General features: G+C 43.7%; 1 protein-coding gene across 1 annotated transcript in view; it reads left to right on the forward strand.

Annotated features, from left to right (window-relative positions):
• Positions 1–16,992, forward strand: part of DMGDH (dimethylglycine dehydrogenase) — a 99,770-nt gene that overhangs the window by 27,981 nt on the left and 54,797 nt on the right. The window contains exons 6-10 of the mRNA XM_084833397.1: positions 279–527; positions 849–1,047; positions 5,830–5,999; positions 10,958–11,111; positions 13,668–13,833. Of these exons, the coding sequence (XP_084689523.1) occupies positions 279–527; positions 849–1,047; positions 5,830–5,999; positions 10,958–11,111; positions 13,668–13,833 (938 nt within the window). The remainder of the gene's footprint in view (positions 1–278; positions 528–848; positions 1,048–5,829; positions 6,000–10,957; positions 11,112–13,667; positions 13,834–16,992) is intronic.

Here is a 16,992-nt window from a genome sequence, read left to right on the forward strand (position 1 = left end):
GATGGAGGATGTGGCCCCCGGCAGGTTCCAGGGCAGTGGAAATTGGCCCCCAGACCCTGGGAAATTTGCCCACCCCTGCACTGGAGGATGGGATGGGGTGCAATTTTCTTTGATTCCCCTTCAGCCCCCACTTGGGGAGCCTCCAGAACAGCATGGGAGGTGGCACAGTCCCTGTCCTTCCTCAAAACACTATAGTGTTTACTCTAAAAAATTGTGTCTTTAGTTTCTAATTGCTCTGCTGTTCTAATATTTGTGTTTCTGTGCATTGTGCTGTCTAGGTTTCTGGGCTCGTGAAATAGGCAAAATGGTTGGAATGCATCATCCACTCATACCAGTTCATCACCAATATGTTGTTACTGCAACTGTCCCTGAAGTTAAAGCCCTGAAAAAGGAATTGCCTGTGCTTCGTGACTTAGAAGGTTCATATTATTTGAGACAAGAAAGGGATGGGCTTTTATTTGGCCCATATGAAAATGAAGAAAAAATGAAACTACAAGAATCCTGGGTAGTACATGGAGTCCCACCAGGTAATATCGCTCAATTTTTCTCTCTGACTAGTTGAATATGCTGCTGCCTATTAATTGTAATCTGTGGTTGACTATGATTACACACGCTTATCCTTAAAGACAAATCCCCTTCCTGGTATCGTGTTCACAGATTTCCTATATAATTCTTGCTTTCACTTTGTGCTATTCCAGTGGGCAAATAAGTGTTTTTTGCATGCAGTTCCTTTCCTGTAACATTTGGGTGTACTGAGAAAAGGAGTGCTTCATTTTGCTATGTATATAATGAAACAGCTTTTAAAGTATAAAGTTAACAAATATATAATAAGTCAAACATTTTTCTAGGTTTTGGGAAGGAGCTTTTTGAGTCTGATTTGGACAGAATAATGGAACATGTTGAGGCTGCTATGGAAATGGTCCCAGTCTTGAAACAAGCAGACATAATAAATGTAGTTGCAGGTCCTATAACATATTCTCCAGATATTTTGCCTATGGTAGGACCACATCATGGTGTTCAAAATTACTGGGTGGCTGTTGGTTTTGGGTAAGTAAATTGATCTCTTAAGTAAATTTTTTGTCTATCAGTCATTATGAACAACTTTGTAAAATTAAATTGCTATTTATGTGTCTGTCTTTTTACTGTGGAAGATGTAGGGCAGATATCTGTGCCTGAGCTGACTTTTTCAGGAAGGGAGTCTGGAGAACAGAGGCAAGTAGCAGTCTCAATAGATAAAGTTCTAGTCTTTATTAAAAATTAACAAATCACCAGGTCTGAAGGTATCCACCTGAGAGTCTTTAAATAACTGAAATGTGAAATTACTGATTTTCTAACAAAAGTATACAACTTGGCCCTAGGATTGGCCTCTGTATCAGAGGATTGAAAAGTGGCCAGTGTAACACCAGTTTTTTTTACAAGGGACCCAAGGCAGGGATCCAGGAAGTTACAGGGCAGTTGGCTTAATGTCTCTGTAATGGGTAAATTGTGTGGCGCAGCTGACATATGAGACCCTCTCTTTTGTGTGCAAGGCGGACCAGAGAGGGAACCGCCTGCCATTACTCCCATTTACCTTGTCTCAGCACAGCCACATCCCAGCTGAGCCAATCAGCCTTTTGATTGGCTCGGTGCTGTCAGCCTGCAGGGAGGTGCTCCTGTGCAGGCTCCTGCCAGCTGTCTTCCTTTCCCGCCACCAGACCCATGTGCACCCACAATGGCGGCTCCCCGGTAAGTGGGGAACTCAATGTTTAGAAAGCATTACTAAAGATAAAACTATCGAGAATATAGGACAAGTCTTGCTGAAGAAGAATCAACACAGCTTCTCCAAAGTTAAGTCCTGACTCACTTACCTTGTCTTTGAGAGTGCCATTGTCAACATAAATGTAGAAAGGGGTGATCCAGTAGACTTTGTGTACTTGGTCTTTAAAAAAATGTTTGACTAAGTCCCTGACAAAAGGCTCCTGTGCAAATTTAGGAGTCATGGGATAAGATAACAGGTGCCCTTATAGATCAGTAACTGGTGAAAAAACAGGGCCCCATCTACATGAGGCATTTACTCCAGGGCTGCTGTGGTCTGAGGACCTTTGGGACATAGAATGCAGTCACCACTTCGCAGCCAAACCATTTTCACAGGGAAAATACGGATTTCCACAGAGGCGATTTGCTGCGATTTTTTAGCTTGCTGTGGATTTACTGTGGTTGCTGAGCTGTCTGTCCCTTCCTTGAACTGACTTCACAGTTTGAGGTGGGCGTGGGGTAGGCATGCTTAGTGATTGCGTCACTCTGTGACGCCTTTTCACTCCTCCCCGTTCCTCCCTGTTCCTTTGCAGCTGCACAGTAACAGAGGGTAACTGCACCCGAAGTTCAGAGGGATCCATTTTGGAATGATGGGTAGGCACGTACCTCTTACGTGGGCATGCCCCTTAGCATGTGTGAACCATTGCGAGAGTGTGGGGCCGGAGGACTGCCGCTGTGAATGTGTATAAACAGTTGGCATGGTAACGAAGGAGCAGACTACCCACATCTTACCAAAGAGGAACGGACAGACACAAAAGAACCCCTAAAATACAAAACAGCTACATAAACCCAAGGTGTCACACCCCCATCCTGATGTGGCTGCGCAGCTGCACATTTAAATATAATAGTAAAAAAAAGAGCAGCACAACCGCTACAGTTTACTTTGCTTTAATGGACATGTGTCAGGGCACAGCAGATTTTTCCATTGGGGAAGTCCGCAGTAAACCATGCATATACCGCAGCAGAAGCTAATTCACAGCTGCAATGCTGCGCAGTTATGATGGAGTGAATGCTGAAAGCGGTGCCATGTAGATGGCCCCCAGGAAGCTCAGATTGGGATAAATGGGCAGTTTTCATTATGGAAGAGTGTAAGGTCCCCCGATGATTTGTATCCAGACTGGTGCTGTTTAATTTCTTCATAAATGATCCAGAGTTAAGGTTATGAGTGAGGTAGTCAGGTTTGCTGATGACACCAAATTATTCAGGGTTGTAAAAACAAAAGGGATTGGGAAGAGATCCAAAAAGATCTCTCTGACCTGGATGAATAGGTAATAAAATGACAGGTGCAATTTAATGTAAGTGTAAAGAGATGCACACTGGGGCAAAAAAAATCCTAATTTCACATATACACTACTACTGAGCCAGTAGTGACTGACCAGGAAAAAGATTTTGGGGTTGTGGTGGATAGCTCAATGCGGTGGGCAGCTGCTGTGAAAATGGAAAATTCCATGTTAAGGATCATGAGGAAATGGATTGAAAATAAAACTGCCAATATCGCAATGCCTCTATAGTGCAGACACACTTGGAATACTGTGTACAGTTGCTGCATCTCAATGTGTGTGTGTTGTGGGTTGTTTTGGCAGAGCTGGGAAAAATGCATGAAAAAGCAACCAAACGTATTATTAGAGGACTGGAGCAACTCTCCTATGAGGAAAGGTTACAATGTGTTTTTTTTAGATAGAGGTTTATAAAATTATTCATGGTCTGAAGGAAGTGGCTAGAGACAAGTTTTTCTTCCTCATAATGCTAGAACCCACAGTCATCCAATGAAGATGTATGGTGGAAGATTCAAGGCAGACAAAAGGAAGTACTTTTTCCCACAGCATACTGTTAAACTATGGAATTTGGTACCACAAGTTACAATGATGGCCATTAACTTAGATGGCTTTGAAATGGAATTGGACAAATTCATGGAGGATAAAGCTATCAATGGCTCCAAGTCATAATGACTATTTACTACATCCAGGATCAGAGGCAGCATGCCTCTGAATACCAGTTGTTGGGGAAGAACAGCAGGAGAGGACTATTGGCCAGTCATAACCAGCTTGTGGGCTTCCCATAGACATCTAGTTAGCCATTGTGTGAAACAGTATGTTGGAAGAGATAGGCGTTTGGTCTGATCCAGCAGGGATCTTCTTCCATTCTTATGTGCATCACTCTAGAAATATCAATGGGCTCATCCTCGTTACCCATTCTTTGCTTGTTTTGTTGTTAGTGGCTATATGTATATCTTTTTTTGAAGCTCATCCAACTTTCCCTGCCTTTTGTTTCTTCTATTCTGAGCCCAGTTATCTGCTGTGCAGTACAGTTCTTCAAAACAATATTATGCTTTGTCTTGTAGGATAGCTGTACATTAGTTAATATGCTACATGCGGTAACTCGTAAGAGAGCTTAGTCAGAAAAAAGGGCAACCTCATTCATCTGCCTAAGAATATGTCCATTGAATACATACAACCAGAAATTTATACATTATACTTTTCCTATATGGAGATAATAGCTGAACTGGGAAAACCATGTATATCATCATTTATGAAGTAAAGCTGATTTTTTTTTCAGGCTGATATGTACAGCAGCTGCCAGATCCATGTTCTTACAACAAAATGTATCATTAAGTCAATTCATGCACAACATTTTTCTTATGTGGATATAAGCACTATGGTATGCCAGCTCTTACAAAGAGACCCTTGGATAAATGGGAGTCCTTTTTAACAAAGTGGTTAATTAGTATGGATTATATAGAGAAAATTGGATCAAATGTTTAGGTAGATATGAATTTTGGAAACCAAGTTTCAGGTGTATGTTTTCCACTTAATATATGTTAGTTAATATAGTCCTGCTCTCAAAATTCTCTTTATATACTGTCATATCGTATCTAAAATAATAATATTTCTCCAGGGTTTTTTAAATAAGAAAGATTAATAATTTCAGACTACATTCGTGTGATAATACATTTTTTTCTTTTGGAATCTGAAGGTGTTTGAAATGTTGCCCTTGATTTTTTTTTAATCGTATAGTCCTTCAGGCTTCAGAACATTGCCCTATCCATACTTCGACTTTGTAATGGTCCTGTGGTAGCAAATGACAGCTCTTCTATTGTCTTCACTAAACATTGGACAATGGTTCCTCTACCCTTCTCAACAGCAGTATCAAAGTACAATGATGCAGGGCAATACTCCATTTTGCTCCTGTGAAATAAATAATTATACAAAGTAAACAACAATAGAAATAATAATTAGCTCTAACATTCTTTGTCCATGGTGGCCCCATTTGTTACAGTTGTTTTATTATTAAATAAAATGTATTTATTAATCACCCAGCCAGATGGGCGATTAATAAATTTAATAAATAAATAAATATAGCTTGCTGTTATGGTATAAGTCACGACAGCTATCAACTTTTAAAATTTCACTTACCTGAACGGGCAGATGGGCAGCTAAAACAGAGAGATAGATAGTGAGTCCCCAGGGACCATCATGTAAAGGCTGCTCCATACAAAATGCATTTCCTACACAGAAGGCACTTCTAGGGAGGAAGTGGCAAGTATCCACTATTTCATGTGTATGCATGTGTCTATTTATCATGCATATATGTAGTGGGAAGCTGCAGTTAGCAGCAGCTTCCTTCTGTATGTACACATGGTGACACAGACACATATGTTTTGTCACATATAATGAACTACAACATGGCTCATGCTGTTTTCTAAGTGGACATTTGACTTTTTTTGTAGGAGATTTCATCCTGTGTGACGTGGTCCTGAATCAGTGCTTTATTCAGGAATTATGCCCAGATTTCAGGATCTAACACCAATGTTCTGAATTGGCCTCCTCTAGTTTGCTGAGCCTTGCACTGGCCCTAAATCAGGCTGCCTGAGTGCTGCGTATTTAACTGGATTAATTTGCCAATAATTAACAAAATTAGAAAAACCGTTTCCTAGAAAAAAATAGTAAGAAGTGAGTTTATAATCCCAAAGGCCTGTGCTGAAATGTTATCTGAAATACATTTGTGAAGGAAATATTTATCTCTTTTTTTCCTCAGATATGGCATCATTCATGCAGGTGGCATAGGAAAGTATCTCAGTGACTGGATACTCAGTGGGGAGCCTCCTTTTGATCTAATAGAATTAGATCCAAATAGGTATGGAAAATGGACAACTACAGAATACACAGAAGCAAAAGCAAGAGAATCTTATGGATTTAACAATATTGGTAAGATGGTTGCTTATCACTTTTCCCGTATAAAAGGGTAAAATTGGCATGTGTATCACAGATACTTGTGCTGATCCTTTTTAGCTTGTTTTCTGTTTCTGGAGTAATGGAGAGAACAGGGCTTGGTTATACCTTCCCATGTAGTACGCTGAGTCAATTTATACTGTACATAGTGGATATAATGGTATCATAGAGATTTAAGCCACCCTGCTACTTAAAAAGCAGTGAAAGACACAGGACCAGGCACTCTGCACCTTTGGACTGGTGAGAGACTGGTGAGAGAAGAAAACCAGGGAGAGAGATTTGTTCCATTACATTCCAGCTCCTTGCAACTACTTGCAACAGCTCCCCCCAACCTCCCAGTAAACTTTGCCTTGCATCAGCCTGACACTGATTGTGGAGTGAGGCCACCTATTGAAGATCTCCAGCCAATCAGAACAGAGCGCTATCTCTTAGCCCTTTGAGACCTTCCGACATCACAGAGATTTAAGCTGCCCTGCTATGAAGTGGTGGGCAGCCACCAGCGGTCTGTCCCAACAGGGGCGTCCCAACAGGGGCGTCCCTGATGGGGACGACACCAAAGGGAGCACGCCCCTTTGGTTTGCCCCTTCCATGTGCCATGAGGGCAGGGGTGCCTTTTATTTTCTCCTTCTTCCTTGGTTTGTTTGCTCTCTGCTTGTCTATTAACTACCTGTGTGAGTAGGGTGCCCTTGAGTGAGAGCAGTGATTCCCTGACAACAGTTGTACCCACATCTCACAGTTTGCCCACCCTGGCTGAGAGACAGGTGATCAGGACTTCATGTGCCAGAGTTGCTTCTTCTGCCCAGGGTGGGAGCCTGTGGTAGTTAGAAGCAGGGCCTCCTCTGGGTGAGAGCCAAGGGGAGAACTGCTTGCCACACTCTAGGTGAGAGATGGAATGAGCATGAACTAATGGAAGTAGGTTGAATGGCTAGGAAATAAGCACCTTCTTGTTCGTTATATTGCTTGCTTTGTTGGCAAGCCTGATGTCTTAGTTGTGACCAGTGGCTGGTTATAACCACAAGCTACAAACTGTGATTATGTTTGTCAGGCTGGGAGTGATCGTTGGATGAGTGGAGTGTATGTGTTGAATGGTTGAGGGTATGTTTGAATGGTGGATGGGTGCTGAGAGCGTGTGGGTAGTTCTGGTGTGTGTCAGGTTTTCCGATCCTGCCAGCACACATGCTCAGGCAGTCTAACACTGGACACCCAAATCAATGAGATTTCTTTATTGCAGGAAATCCCACAGCAAAAGCTTAATGGTTACACTCTTCAGAAATCATATAGCTGAGTCAGTAGTTATAGGCTCTATGTAATTCCAGAACAGTCCAAAGCTAAACACTAAACACGTGACTGTGATCCTCATCAACATGGTTTCCCCGTTGCCATCTCCATGATTCTGACACAAGGGAAGGGACTCTGGATTCATGGTGTACTTAGCCCAGGCCATCTTTACATTGGGTTCCAAACCCCAGATAAGGAATGGGAATGATTCCTGGAATGACCCCATCAGGCAATCAAGGGATAAATTCTTGAAAGGCCTAAACAAAACCACACCCATTGAGAGTCCAGCTTTGAATCTTTTTTTGATAACTCCAGGTTGAGGTCTGTCAAGATCAAGGGAAGGGTAACCCCAGACAGGCAAGGTATTCCATGCCACCACTTTTGCGTTGGTAATTCCACACTGCATGCATCCAGGCAGAGGAAAGCCCAAAAATCATAGATCAAACCCAGCTTGCCAGTACGCTGAGCTGACGACAAACAAAGGCACAATCCACAGCAAATGAGAGTTGAAGTCTATGAAAAGCCTCACAGTACTTTCCATGGCAAGTCTTTAGCAATCTAAGGTTCCAGTTAAGGGAGAGTCCATGTGCAGAGTGCCTCCAAAAGCCCAGGCGATGATGGATCCAAATAGAGAAGGCTTCAGGCAATGAAGACAAGATGTTCCTAGCAAAGCCTCTTCACCTTTGCATCAGCTTAAAAGGGAAACGGTGACTGTAAAACATCCGCCCCCGATCCCTTGACAGACAAGGGCCTTTAGCCTTTCAGCAAGGCCCCTGTCTAAACAGGGCATCACCGCTCAGCCCTCCAGCACTGACGCTTCAACCTGGGTGACCCTTCTGCAAACCCCACCCCACCTCTGTCAGGTTCTCATGGACAGCTTCCAGCCTCCCTGCCTGCCAAGGCCAGACCAACAGATGGAAAGGGAGTTGGGTGACTCCTCCTGGCTCTGTTCTGAGAACACTGACAGAGATAAGCTCACCCAGATTCTGACATTCCAGAGGCTGAATAGGCCCAAGCACTTTCAGGTTATTTCTAATCAAATCCTGGCTGTAACCTACAAGGCCCACTGCAGTGCTGAAGTTGGGCCCTGACACTGTGGTAAGGATGTGCTTGGGAAACTCTGACACAGGGACCAATGAAGGGAGCACCACTATCCCAGTGACTTGGGGCAGAAGGAGATATGGCAGGAAGAGTGGGTTGGGACATCAAAGTACAATGGGCCACAGATATTTACACGCTGTTCCCCTTCTACCCCCTTCCTCTAGCTCTCATATGCCTGGTAGCTCATCCACTGAGCCCTCCTGTCTTGCGTTGGTGCTAGTTAATGCCAGGTCAGTCCACAATAAGACCACACTCATTCATGATTTAATTGTGGATGAGAAGGACGACCAGACGTGTATTACTGAGACTTGGGTGGGTGAGCTGGGTGGGGTTGACCTGACTCAGCTCTGCCCACCTGGGTATTCGGTGCAACATCAACATAGTTTGGAGGGCTGGGCGGGAGGTGGGGGAGTCGCTGTGGTTCATAGAACCTTCATCTCCATCACCAGGAAACCACTCCACCTTGGAGCGGGCCTTGAGGGGTTGCACCTGCTGTTGGGCCATAGAGACACATTGGGGATGCTGCTGGTGTACCACCCACCCTGCTGCCCAGCATCCTCCCTGACTGAGCTGGCAGAGGCAGTCTTGAGTGTGGTGTTGGAGGAACCCAGGATGGGGGTTCTGGGTGACTTCACCTTCCATGCTGAGGCTGTCTCTGGAGTTCCAGCTCAAGACCTTATGGCCTCCATGATAACCATGGGGCTGTCTCAGTTTGTCATCGCCCAACACATGAAGCAGGGCATACCCTTGATTTGGTTTTTGCTCCCAATTTTGTGGGATCAGTTCCAGTTCCTGCAGCCTGATGATGTGGACAAGGTGCTTGCAGCAATGCAACCAACCATGTGCCCTTTTGATCCCTGCCCCCCTTGGCTGATAAAAGCTAGCTGAGGAGATATGACTGGGTGGGTTCAGAGAGTGATAAATGCTTCCCTGAGGAAAGAGGTGGTCCCTGCATTCCAGTCTGAGTTTCAGTCTGGTTATGGGACTGAATCAGCCTTAGTCGCCCTGATAGATGACCTTTATCGAGAGAGGGACCAGGGGAGTGCAACCCTGTTAATTTTGCCCGACCTCTCATTGGCTTTTGATACCATCGACCATGGTATCTTCCTGAATCAACTGTGGGATGGGTATCGGAGGCACTGTGTTACAGTGGTTCCAGTCCTACCTACAGGCCGATTTCAGAGAGTAACACTGGGTGACTATGGGGTGCCACAGGGTACCATCTTGTCCCCAATGTTGTTTAACATCTATATGAAGCTGCTGGGAGTGGTCATTAGGGGATTTGGAGCTAAATGCCATCAGTATGCTGATGACATGCAGCTCTATTTCTCTGTGACATCTGAATCAGGAGAGGCTGTGCAAGTCCTGGATCAGTGCCTAAACTCCGTAATGGGCTGGATGTTAGCCAATAAACTGAGACTAAATCTTGGCGAGACGGAAGCCCTGTGGGTGAGTGGTTCCTGAGTCTGGGAGATAGCTTCTTTGCCTGTTCTGGATGGGGTTGCACTCCCTCTGAAAGATCAGGTTTGTAGTCTGGAGGTACTCCTAGATCCATCATTGTCGCTGGAGGCCCAAGTGGGAGCTGCGGCTCAAAGTGCCTTTTAGCAGCTTCGGCTGGTTCGCCAGCTCTGGCCAATCCTGGACAGGGATAGCTTGGCCTCAGCGGTACAGGCATTAGTAACCTCAAGATTGGATTACTGCAATGTACTCTATGTGGGGCTGCCCTTAAGGCTGGTCTGGAAGCTGGAGCTAGTGCAGAATGCAGTAGCTCGGCTGTTGTCAGGAACTGCCCCTTTTCAGAATGTAAGTCCTTTGCTGAGGGAACTGCACTGGCTGACTATTCCCTGCTGGGCCAGGTTTAAGATATTAATGCTAGTGTACAAAGCCGTAAAGAACTTGGTATCAGGATACCTGAGAGAGCGCCTTCTTTACCAACCTGCCTGGTCACTGAGGTCATCAGAGGGTTTGCACCTGGTGGTTCCACATGGACCTATGGCCTGGTTGGAGTGAAAAGGTTCATGGTTCTTTTCATGGTGAAACATGGTGACCCCTTTCCTGTGGAACTTCCTGCCTTTGGAAGTCAGGCAGGCGCCAACGTTGTGTTGCTTTTGGTGCCTCCTGAAGACATTGTTATTTCGAGAGACCTTCCCTGAGTGACCAGCTGCAGTGTATTATTTATTATTTATTTATTTAATTTATTTCATTTCTATACTGCCCAATAGCCGAAGCTCTCTTAAGTTCAGAATCTGTTCTTTTAAAATGTTTTAATTTTTTTAATTATGGGGTTTTATTTTTTTATCTTGTTGTTCACTGCTCCGAAATCTTTGATATGGAGCAGTATATAAATATTGAAAATAAATATTGTACATGAAATAAATAAATAAATAAATATAAAAATGCCACCTTATTTTATATCCACTATTATGATGCTTCACAACCTCCAGTGATGTACTGTGCTGAAAGCTTATTTAAAGGTACATGAAAAATAATCCTGTGTACATGTGCAATAAGTGATTCCTTTTCATGCATGTGGTGTGTTTTTTTTACCTTTGCAGTTGGTTATCCTAAGGAAGAAAGATTTGCTGGGAGACCTACAGAAAGAGTCAGTGGGCTGTATGACATCCTTAAGTCTAAATGCTCCATGGGATTCCATGCAGGATGGGAGCAACCTCATTGGTTCTACAAACCTGGGGATGAGACTGGATACAAGTAAATGAAAGTTAAATATTTATTTACTGCACTAAATTAGTGTTAATACATGCCAGATAATTGATTTATCTTTCAGAATTTATTGGAAGTACATCCTATCTTCCTTTTGTTGTGGAGCTTTTAGAACATGTATTTTAGGCTGTTCTAAAAGCTGTACATTTATTTACTTATTTATTACATTTATATCCTGCTTTCCTCCAAGGAGCTCAGGCAGCATATGTGGTTCCTCTCCCCATTTTATCCTCACAACAACTCTCTGAAGTAGGTTAGGCTGAAAGACAATGACTGGCCTAAGGACACCCACTGAGCTTCATGGCTGTGTAGGAATTTGAACCTGGCCAACTTCAGTCCTAGTCTGCAAAAAAACACTTAAATAGCAAAAGTCAGTATTGTGTACTCCGTTTTGAGAGGGGTTTTGTGAGCTGGTATCAGTTTTTAAATTGAGGTAGGTTGCTAAGAGGAAAGCTGTGCTTTCAACATGTATTCTTGGATATATATATATAGATGAACTGAATATCATATTCATGTATGTGTGTGTGTGTGTGTGTGTATATATATATATATATATAAAAAAAAATATGATATTCAGTTCATCTGGCCGGCTACCTGGCCACTCTAGGTGGCATACAATGCAAATAACAACATGAAATACAACAAATTTTCATAATCAACTGAACAAAACAACATTGCTCTAAAAAAACAAACAAACCCTAACCCTCCCCAAATGCCTGCCTGAACAGCTAGGTTTCCAAAGCCTGGCAGAAGCTCATCAGAGAGGAGTCATGGTCACTAGGGAGGGTATTCCACAGAGTGGGGGCCACCACAGAAAAGGCCCTTCCCCTAGTCCTCACAAGCCTAGCTGTCCTGGCTGATGGGACAGACAGAAGGTCTTCTGAGGCCGATCTCATTGGGCGGTGTCCCTGGATAGATGTGAGCAAAATGGCCCGTGATTCTTTTAATTTTTTTTCTCCTTGCAAGGCTGCTGCAGAAATAGATGGGCATTCTGGAGAGAGAGATCTTGTCGGCCAGGAAGTGTGTGGGGAAAGAAGCCTATTGCCAGCCAGAAGGGGGAGGGAGGACTAACCATTCTTGCCTCATGTCTCTGTAGCGATATGGGCAGCCATTGTGCAGCAGGATAGCAGGTTCAGACATAATGACAAACCAAGATTAACGCAAGCCAAGTTAGCTGGGGTGGGTCAAGATGTATAAACAAACCACAGTTAAGCTAAACAAACCATGGTTTAGCGATACATTCGAACACAGCCAATAAGCAAACCACTGCTTTTTCACTAGATGTTTCTTGAAGTGTAAGGGCCAGTTCATGTTTCAGTCTGCCGTTTTCCCCCCCACTTACTTGCAGAGGACTTGAACAAATAAACACGCTTTTTCTTGCTGCAGTCATACCCTGAAATGTTATAGTGCTGTCTGGATGTTGGGGGTTGGTCTTGATGGTCTTATAGGCCCCTTCCAACCCTACTATTCTATGATTCTATGATGTTCAACCATGCATAGTGAGGAACAGTATTGTGATAGTAAGCCTGCCCCCATCATACAAGCATATATTTGCACATCTGTAATATACCTATGTCTGTACAAAATGGACATGCTCATATGTGAGATTGGCGATCTTGCAAAAACAGTGGTCCCCATCCACATGTACAAGTCTACATCTCTACAATTTATTTAAATGTAGGCACATTGCAGATGCATAAACACATCTGCAAGGACTTTCTGCCATGATCCTGCTACACCGCTAAAAGTGCTTATGGGATTCCATCTGTATTGTTCAAAATGAAGAAATTATGACAATCTCTAGATCATAAAAATACAAAGTAATAAATAGCAAGATTAACAGTTCACTGAAACAGTAGATAAATGTACTGGGATTCTGAACTTCAGAGGAAAGGTTAGTAAGGATTTTGCTTGCATTACAAAATATGAACTCATTTGATTTGATTGATCTGGATTTGTAATTGAGTTAAAGATTAACTATTGTTACACAATGGAAAGTAGTGGATGGTCAGGTCACGTCAACTTTATTGCTTGGAGCCATTTTCTTGTTGTTCAGTCGTTAAGTTGTGTCCAACTCTTTGTGACCCCATGGACCATAGCACGCCAGGCCTTCCTGTCCTGCACTCTCTCCTGGAGTGTGGTCAAGTTCATATTCATTGCATCGGTGATACTATCTAGCCGTCTCATGCTCTGCCGTCCCCTTCGCTTGGAGCCATAGGCCACCACTATATATAAAAAGAAAAAGCAACAGCACAACCACATATTTATATATACATACATACACATATCCAACAGAAACATTCCCTCTGTGCTGTTTGGAATTTCCATTATTACAATGGAAAGTAATAAACTTGTCAAAATAAGTATGCTTAACATTTATCCATTTCAAATTATTTCCTAAAAGGAGTTGAAAGGAGGGAACAAAATGGGGAAAAAACAATGTCAAAAGTGTGTCGTGTTGAGCTGTTTGCGTAAAGCTAAGTTGAAAACTACTAGGCAGGTATTGGCTGTTTTTTTTAATGCAGCTAAACATTCTTTTTCTAGGCCTAGTTTTCAACGCACAAACTGGTTTGAACCTGTGGGTCGTGAATATAAACAGGTGATGGAAAAAGTGGGTCTGATCGATCTTACTCCATTTGGCAAATTTAGCGTCAAAGGCAGTGATTCTGTCAAACTTTTGGATCGTCTTTTTGCAAATGTAATCCCAAAGGTAAATAGACATATAATAACTACATTAATATAGGATCTGATTCTGTATAGGCTGGAAGGAGTTGAAGTTCATAGTTCTGTTCATATGAACTCTCAAGTGTGTTGAATCTAAGGGCGGAACTAGACAGACACCAATTGCACAATTAGTAATTGCATGATTGAGTTTTTTAAAGTAAATTGCATGCATGGGGTGATTCCAAATGGGCAGCCTGTGCCTGCAATTTACTTTGTAAAATTCTAATGGCATGATTGATGTCTTGTCTAGTTTGGCCCTAAGTGTGATAAGGGATCATATCCACCTCCCCTCCTGCATGCATCTGACCCAGGCCTGGGCTCATCTGATTCCCACATATTGGACATCATGTTGGATTGGGACCTATACATTTCATGTAAGTCTGTTTTATGGAATCTGCATACATCAGAATGAAGTGCAGTAAAGATTGCATGGTTCAGATCTATACAGATTAGGCAGTATTAACACAGGCCTCATATAAATATTATCTCCAATTCTTCTCCACAGTCTCTGTGCATCACACATATGGGCTGTTGCACCTGTGCAGAGCCTTGATTCGTGACACTTCTGTAGCTGAGGAATTTTGGTAGGAACCCTTCCCCCACCATCTCAGTGCTCATACTCTAACGGGTTCCCACTCAATCCGTTCGTTCTTCGTCAACTGCCATTGTGGCAGCACTCAATTGAAGGGACTTCTTGGGTTTTGGTGACTGTGCTTAGGAAAACTCTCATTTATTTTCTTATCTGTCTGTCTGTCTGTCTGTCTTCTTAGTATTTCTTCCTTTCACATTTTTCGTATTGAGTTATTTTTCTTTCCGGTTCACGGTGATCATTGATTGCGGAGTGCTCTTGGGCGTATGGCCGTTAAGGCTCCTTTTTGGAAGTGTGTTCGCTGCGGGGGTAAGCTGCTGCCCACTGACAGACACTCTTTATGCCTTCTTTGTCTTGGAGAAGGGCACATTGTTGAAGCTTGCCATCATTGCATGTCCTTCAGCAAACAGGCTCGGAAGAACTGCACTGATAGACTTAAGGTGATCCTCTGGGAAAAGGCTTTGAAGGTGACAGACACCCCTAAAAAATCAATGGTGTCTTTGTCAGACCCACAGTCAGACAAAGCAAAGAGGGTGGATAAGCCTCCTCAGAAGGAAGGATTGGCATCTGCTGCACCTTCCCGGTAGGCTCTGGCTCTAGCCATGGGCTGTTCTGACCTGCCTACACCATGCCATTCTTTGGCAGTTTCTCTGGCAAAAAGTTGTCGAAAAAGCCATGATCCTCACAGTCATCTGAGGGCCAAAAGAAAAAGAAGAAGAGAGAGTCAAAAACACTTATCTCTCCAACCGAGACCGTGTCTTGCTTACCAACTCCTCCTCCGTTATTGGATTTGCCAATTCCAATGGCTGTCCCACTGTCGGCATCGACATCGGTACCAGTACAGATGGCATCTGTTTCAGAAGGGGAAATTTGTGACTCCACACCAACTCAAGACTGAGAGGTTTGGGGGGATGATCTTTTACAGAGCCATCCATACTGAGAGTCCTCTTCATCAGTCCATTCTGCTTACTCCCATAGGGGTGAGAGGCCTCCTCCCTTTCAATGGTCACAAGATTGAGGCAGGTTGAGATTGGCTTGTTCTGACTGGGATAGAGGATTGGATTAGTTTTTTCCACCAAGATGTCGCTCTGATTGGGATGATTGGCGTTATTATCTTCCTCATCCTTATCCTTATGAAAATTTTGCCTACCTGGACGCTCACTGTCACCATCAGGAGTTTCTTCCATCAGTTTCCATGGCTAGACCACCAGTTCTGGAGACATTTTTGCCTCCACCACCACCGGCGGTACAGGCACCACTTCCTGTGCTGCAGTCACCTCTTCCGCCTCAGCCATCAATGCCTAGGGCAGCAGCTACGCAAGTTGACACAGGCTGTAGGGCCTCGCCTCCGTTACTTCGGGAGGCATCTCCTAATCCTCATGATCAAGATCTTCAACGCAGCTCTTCTGTTTCCCCAAGAGAGGTTTACCAGTCTGACTCTGCTTCTGTGTCATCAGTTGCTCTTCATTTTCATCTCCTGAAGTTGCTGTGGGCTCACAGGACCCGTCCTCACCCTTGGAGGATATGGGTAATTTTTCTCAACAGATTTCGAGAATGGTCCAGTCACTCAGTCTGGAGGCCCAGCAACCTATGGAGAGGATTAAGGACCCAGTCTTTGATGTTCTTCACTTGGAGTCAGCTACTCTTGTGGCCATCCCATTTCTTCCAACTTTGCTACAGACAGTACAACTCTCCTGGAAGGCTCCCTTTTCCATGACACCGACACCTAAAAGGCTGGAGAGCCTGTATAGAGTACAGGAGAAGGACATTAAATTCCTGTTTACTCATCCTCCTCTGAACTCAGTGATTGTTGAATCCTCGCAGGGCAGATATCATTGTGTTCATTCTTCTCCAGTTGATAAGGAGGGCAGGAGATTGGATTTGATGGGTAGACATACTGTATATATTCCTCTGTTTCGCTGGAAATATGCAACATAAATTATCAAGCAACCATAGCTTACTCTCAGCTCTTTTTGTGGGAGAAGATGGGTTCACTGTGTGATTATCTCCCAGATGATCAACATGAGTTGGCCCATGTTTTTCAATCAGAGGCAACAAGAGTAGCACGGCAGCAGATTAATACTGCTTGACACCAAACAGATTGTGATGCCAAGGCGATGGTGGGAGCAATTGCATTCCATAGGCATGCTGGGTTGTCGTAAGCAGGACTTACACAGGAGGTGGGTTCTCGGATTGAGGATTTACCATTCGACGGTGATGGGTTATTTAACTCTAAAACTGATGAGGCTATGGATACCATACAGAAGGCTAATGTTCTTCTAATGTTTCTGTTAATGTTCAGAAAATGGGGTTTTCACAACTGTAGCCAGTGTTTAAGCAACGCAGATGGTACCATCAATTGTCATTCCAGCAATCCAGGCTTGCAGGTGATCTTCAGGCACCCCAGCAACCAGCTTCACAACAGAAACATCAGTTTCCCTCTGCGTCGTGCTTCTCGTCATTTCGTCGAAGGCCCAACTTCAGGAAAAAGCAACATCTTTGACTACAACATGCTTCCACCTTCCTCAGACAGCCCTCCTTTCTTTGGCTGCCATC

The sequence above is a fragment of the Heloderma suspectum genome, chromosome 2 (assembly GCF_057233095.1).
Source record: "Heloderma suspectum isolate Gila_16-S chromosome 2, 16-S_ref, whole genome shotgun sequence".
Taxonomy (NCBI): domain Eukaryota; kingdom Metazoa; phylum Chordata; class Lepidosauria; order Squamata; family Helodermatidae; genus Heloderma; species Heloderma suspectum.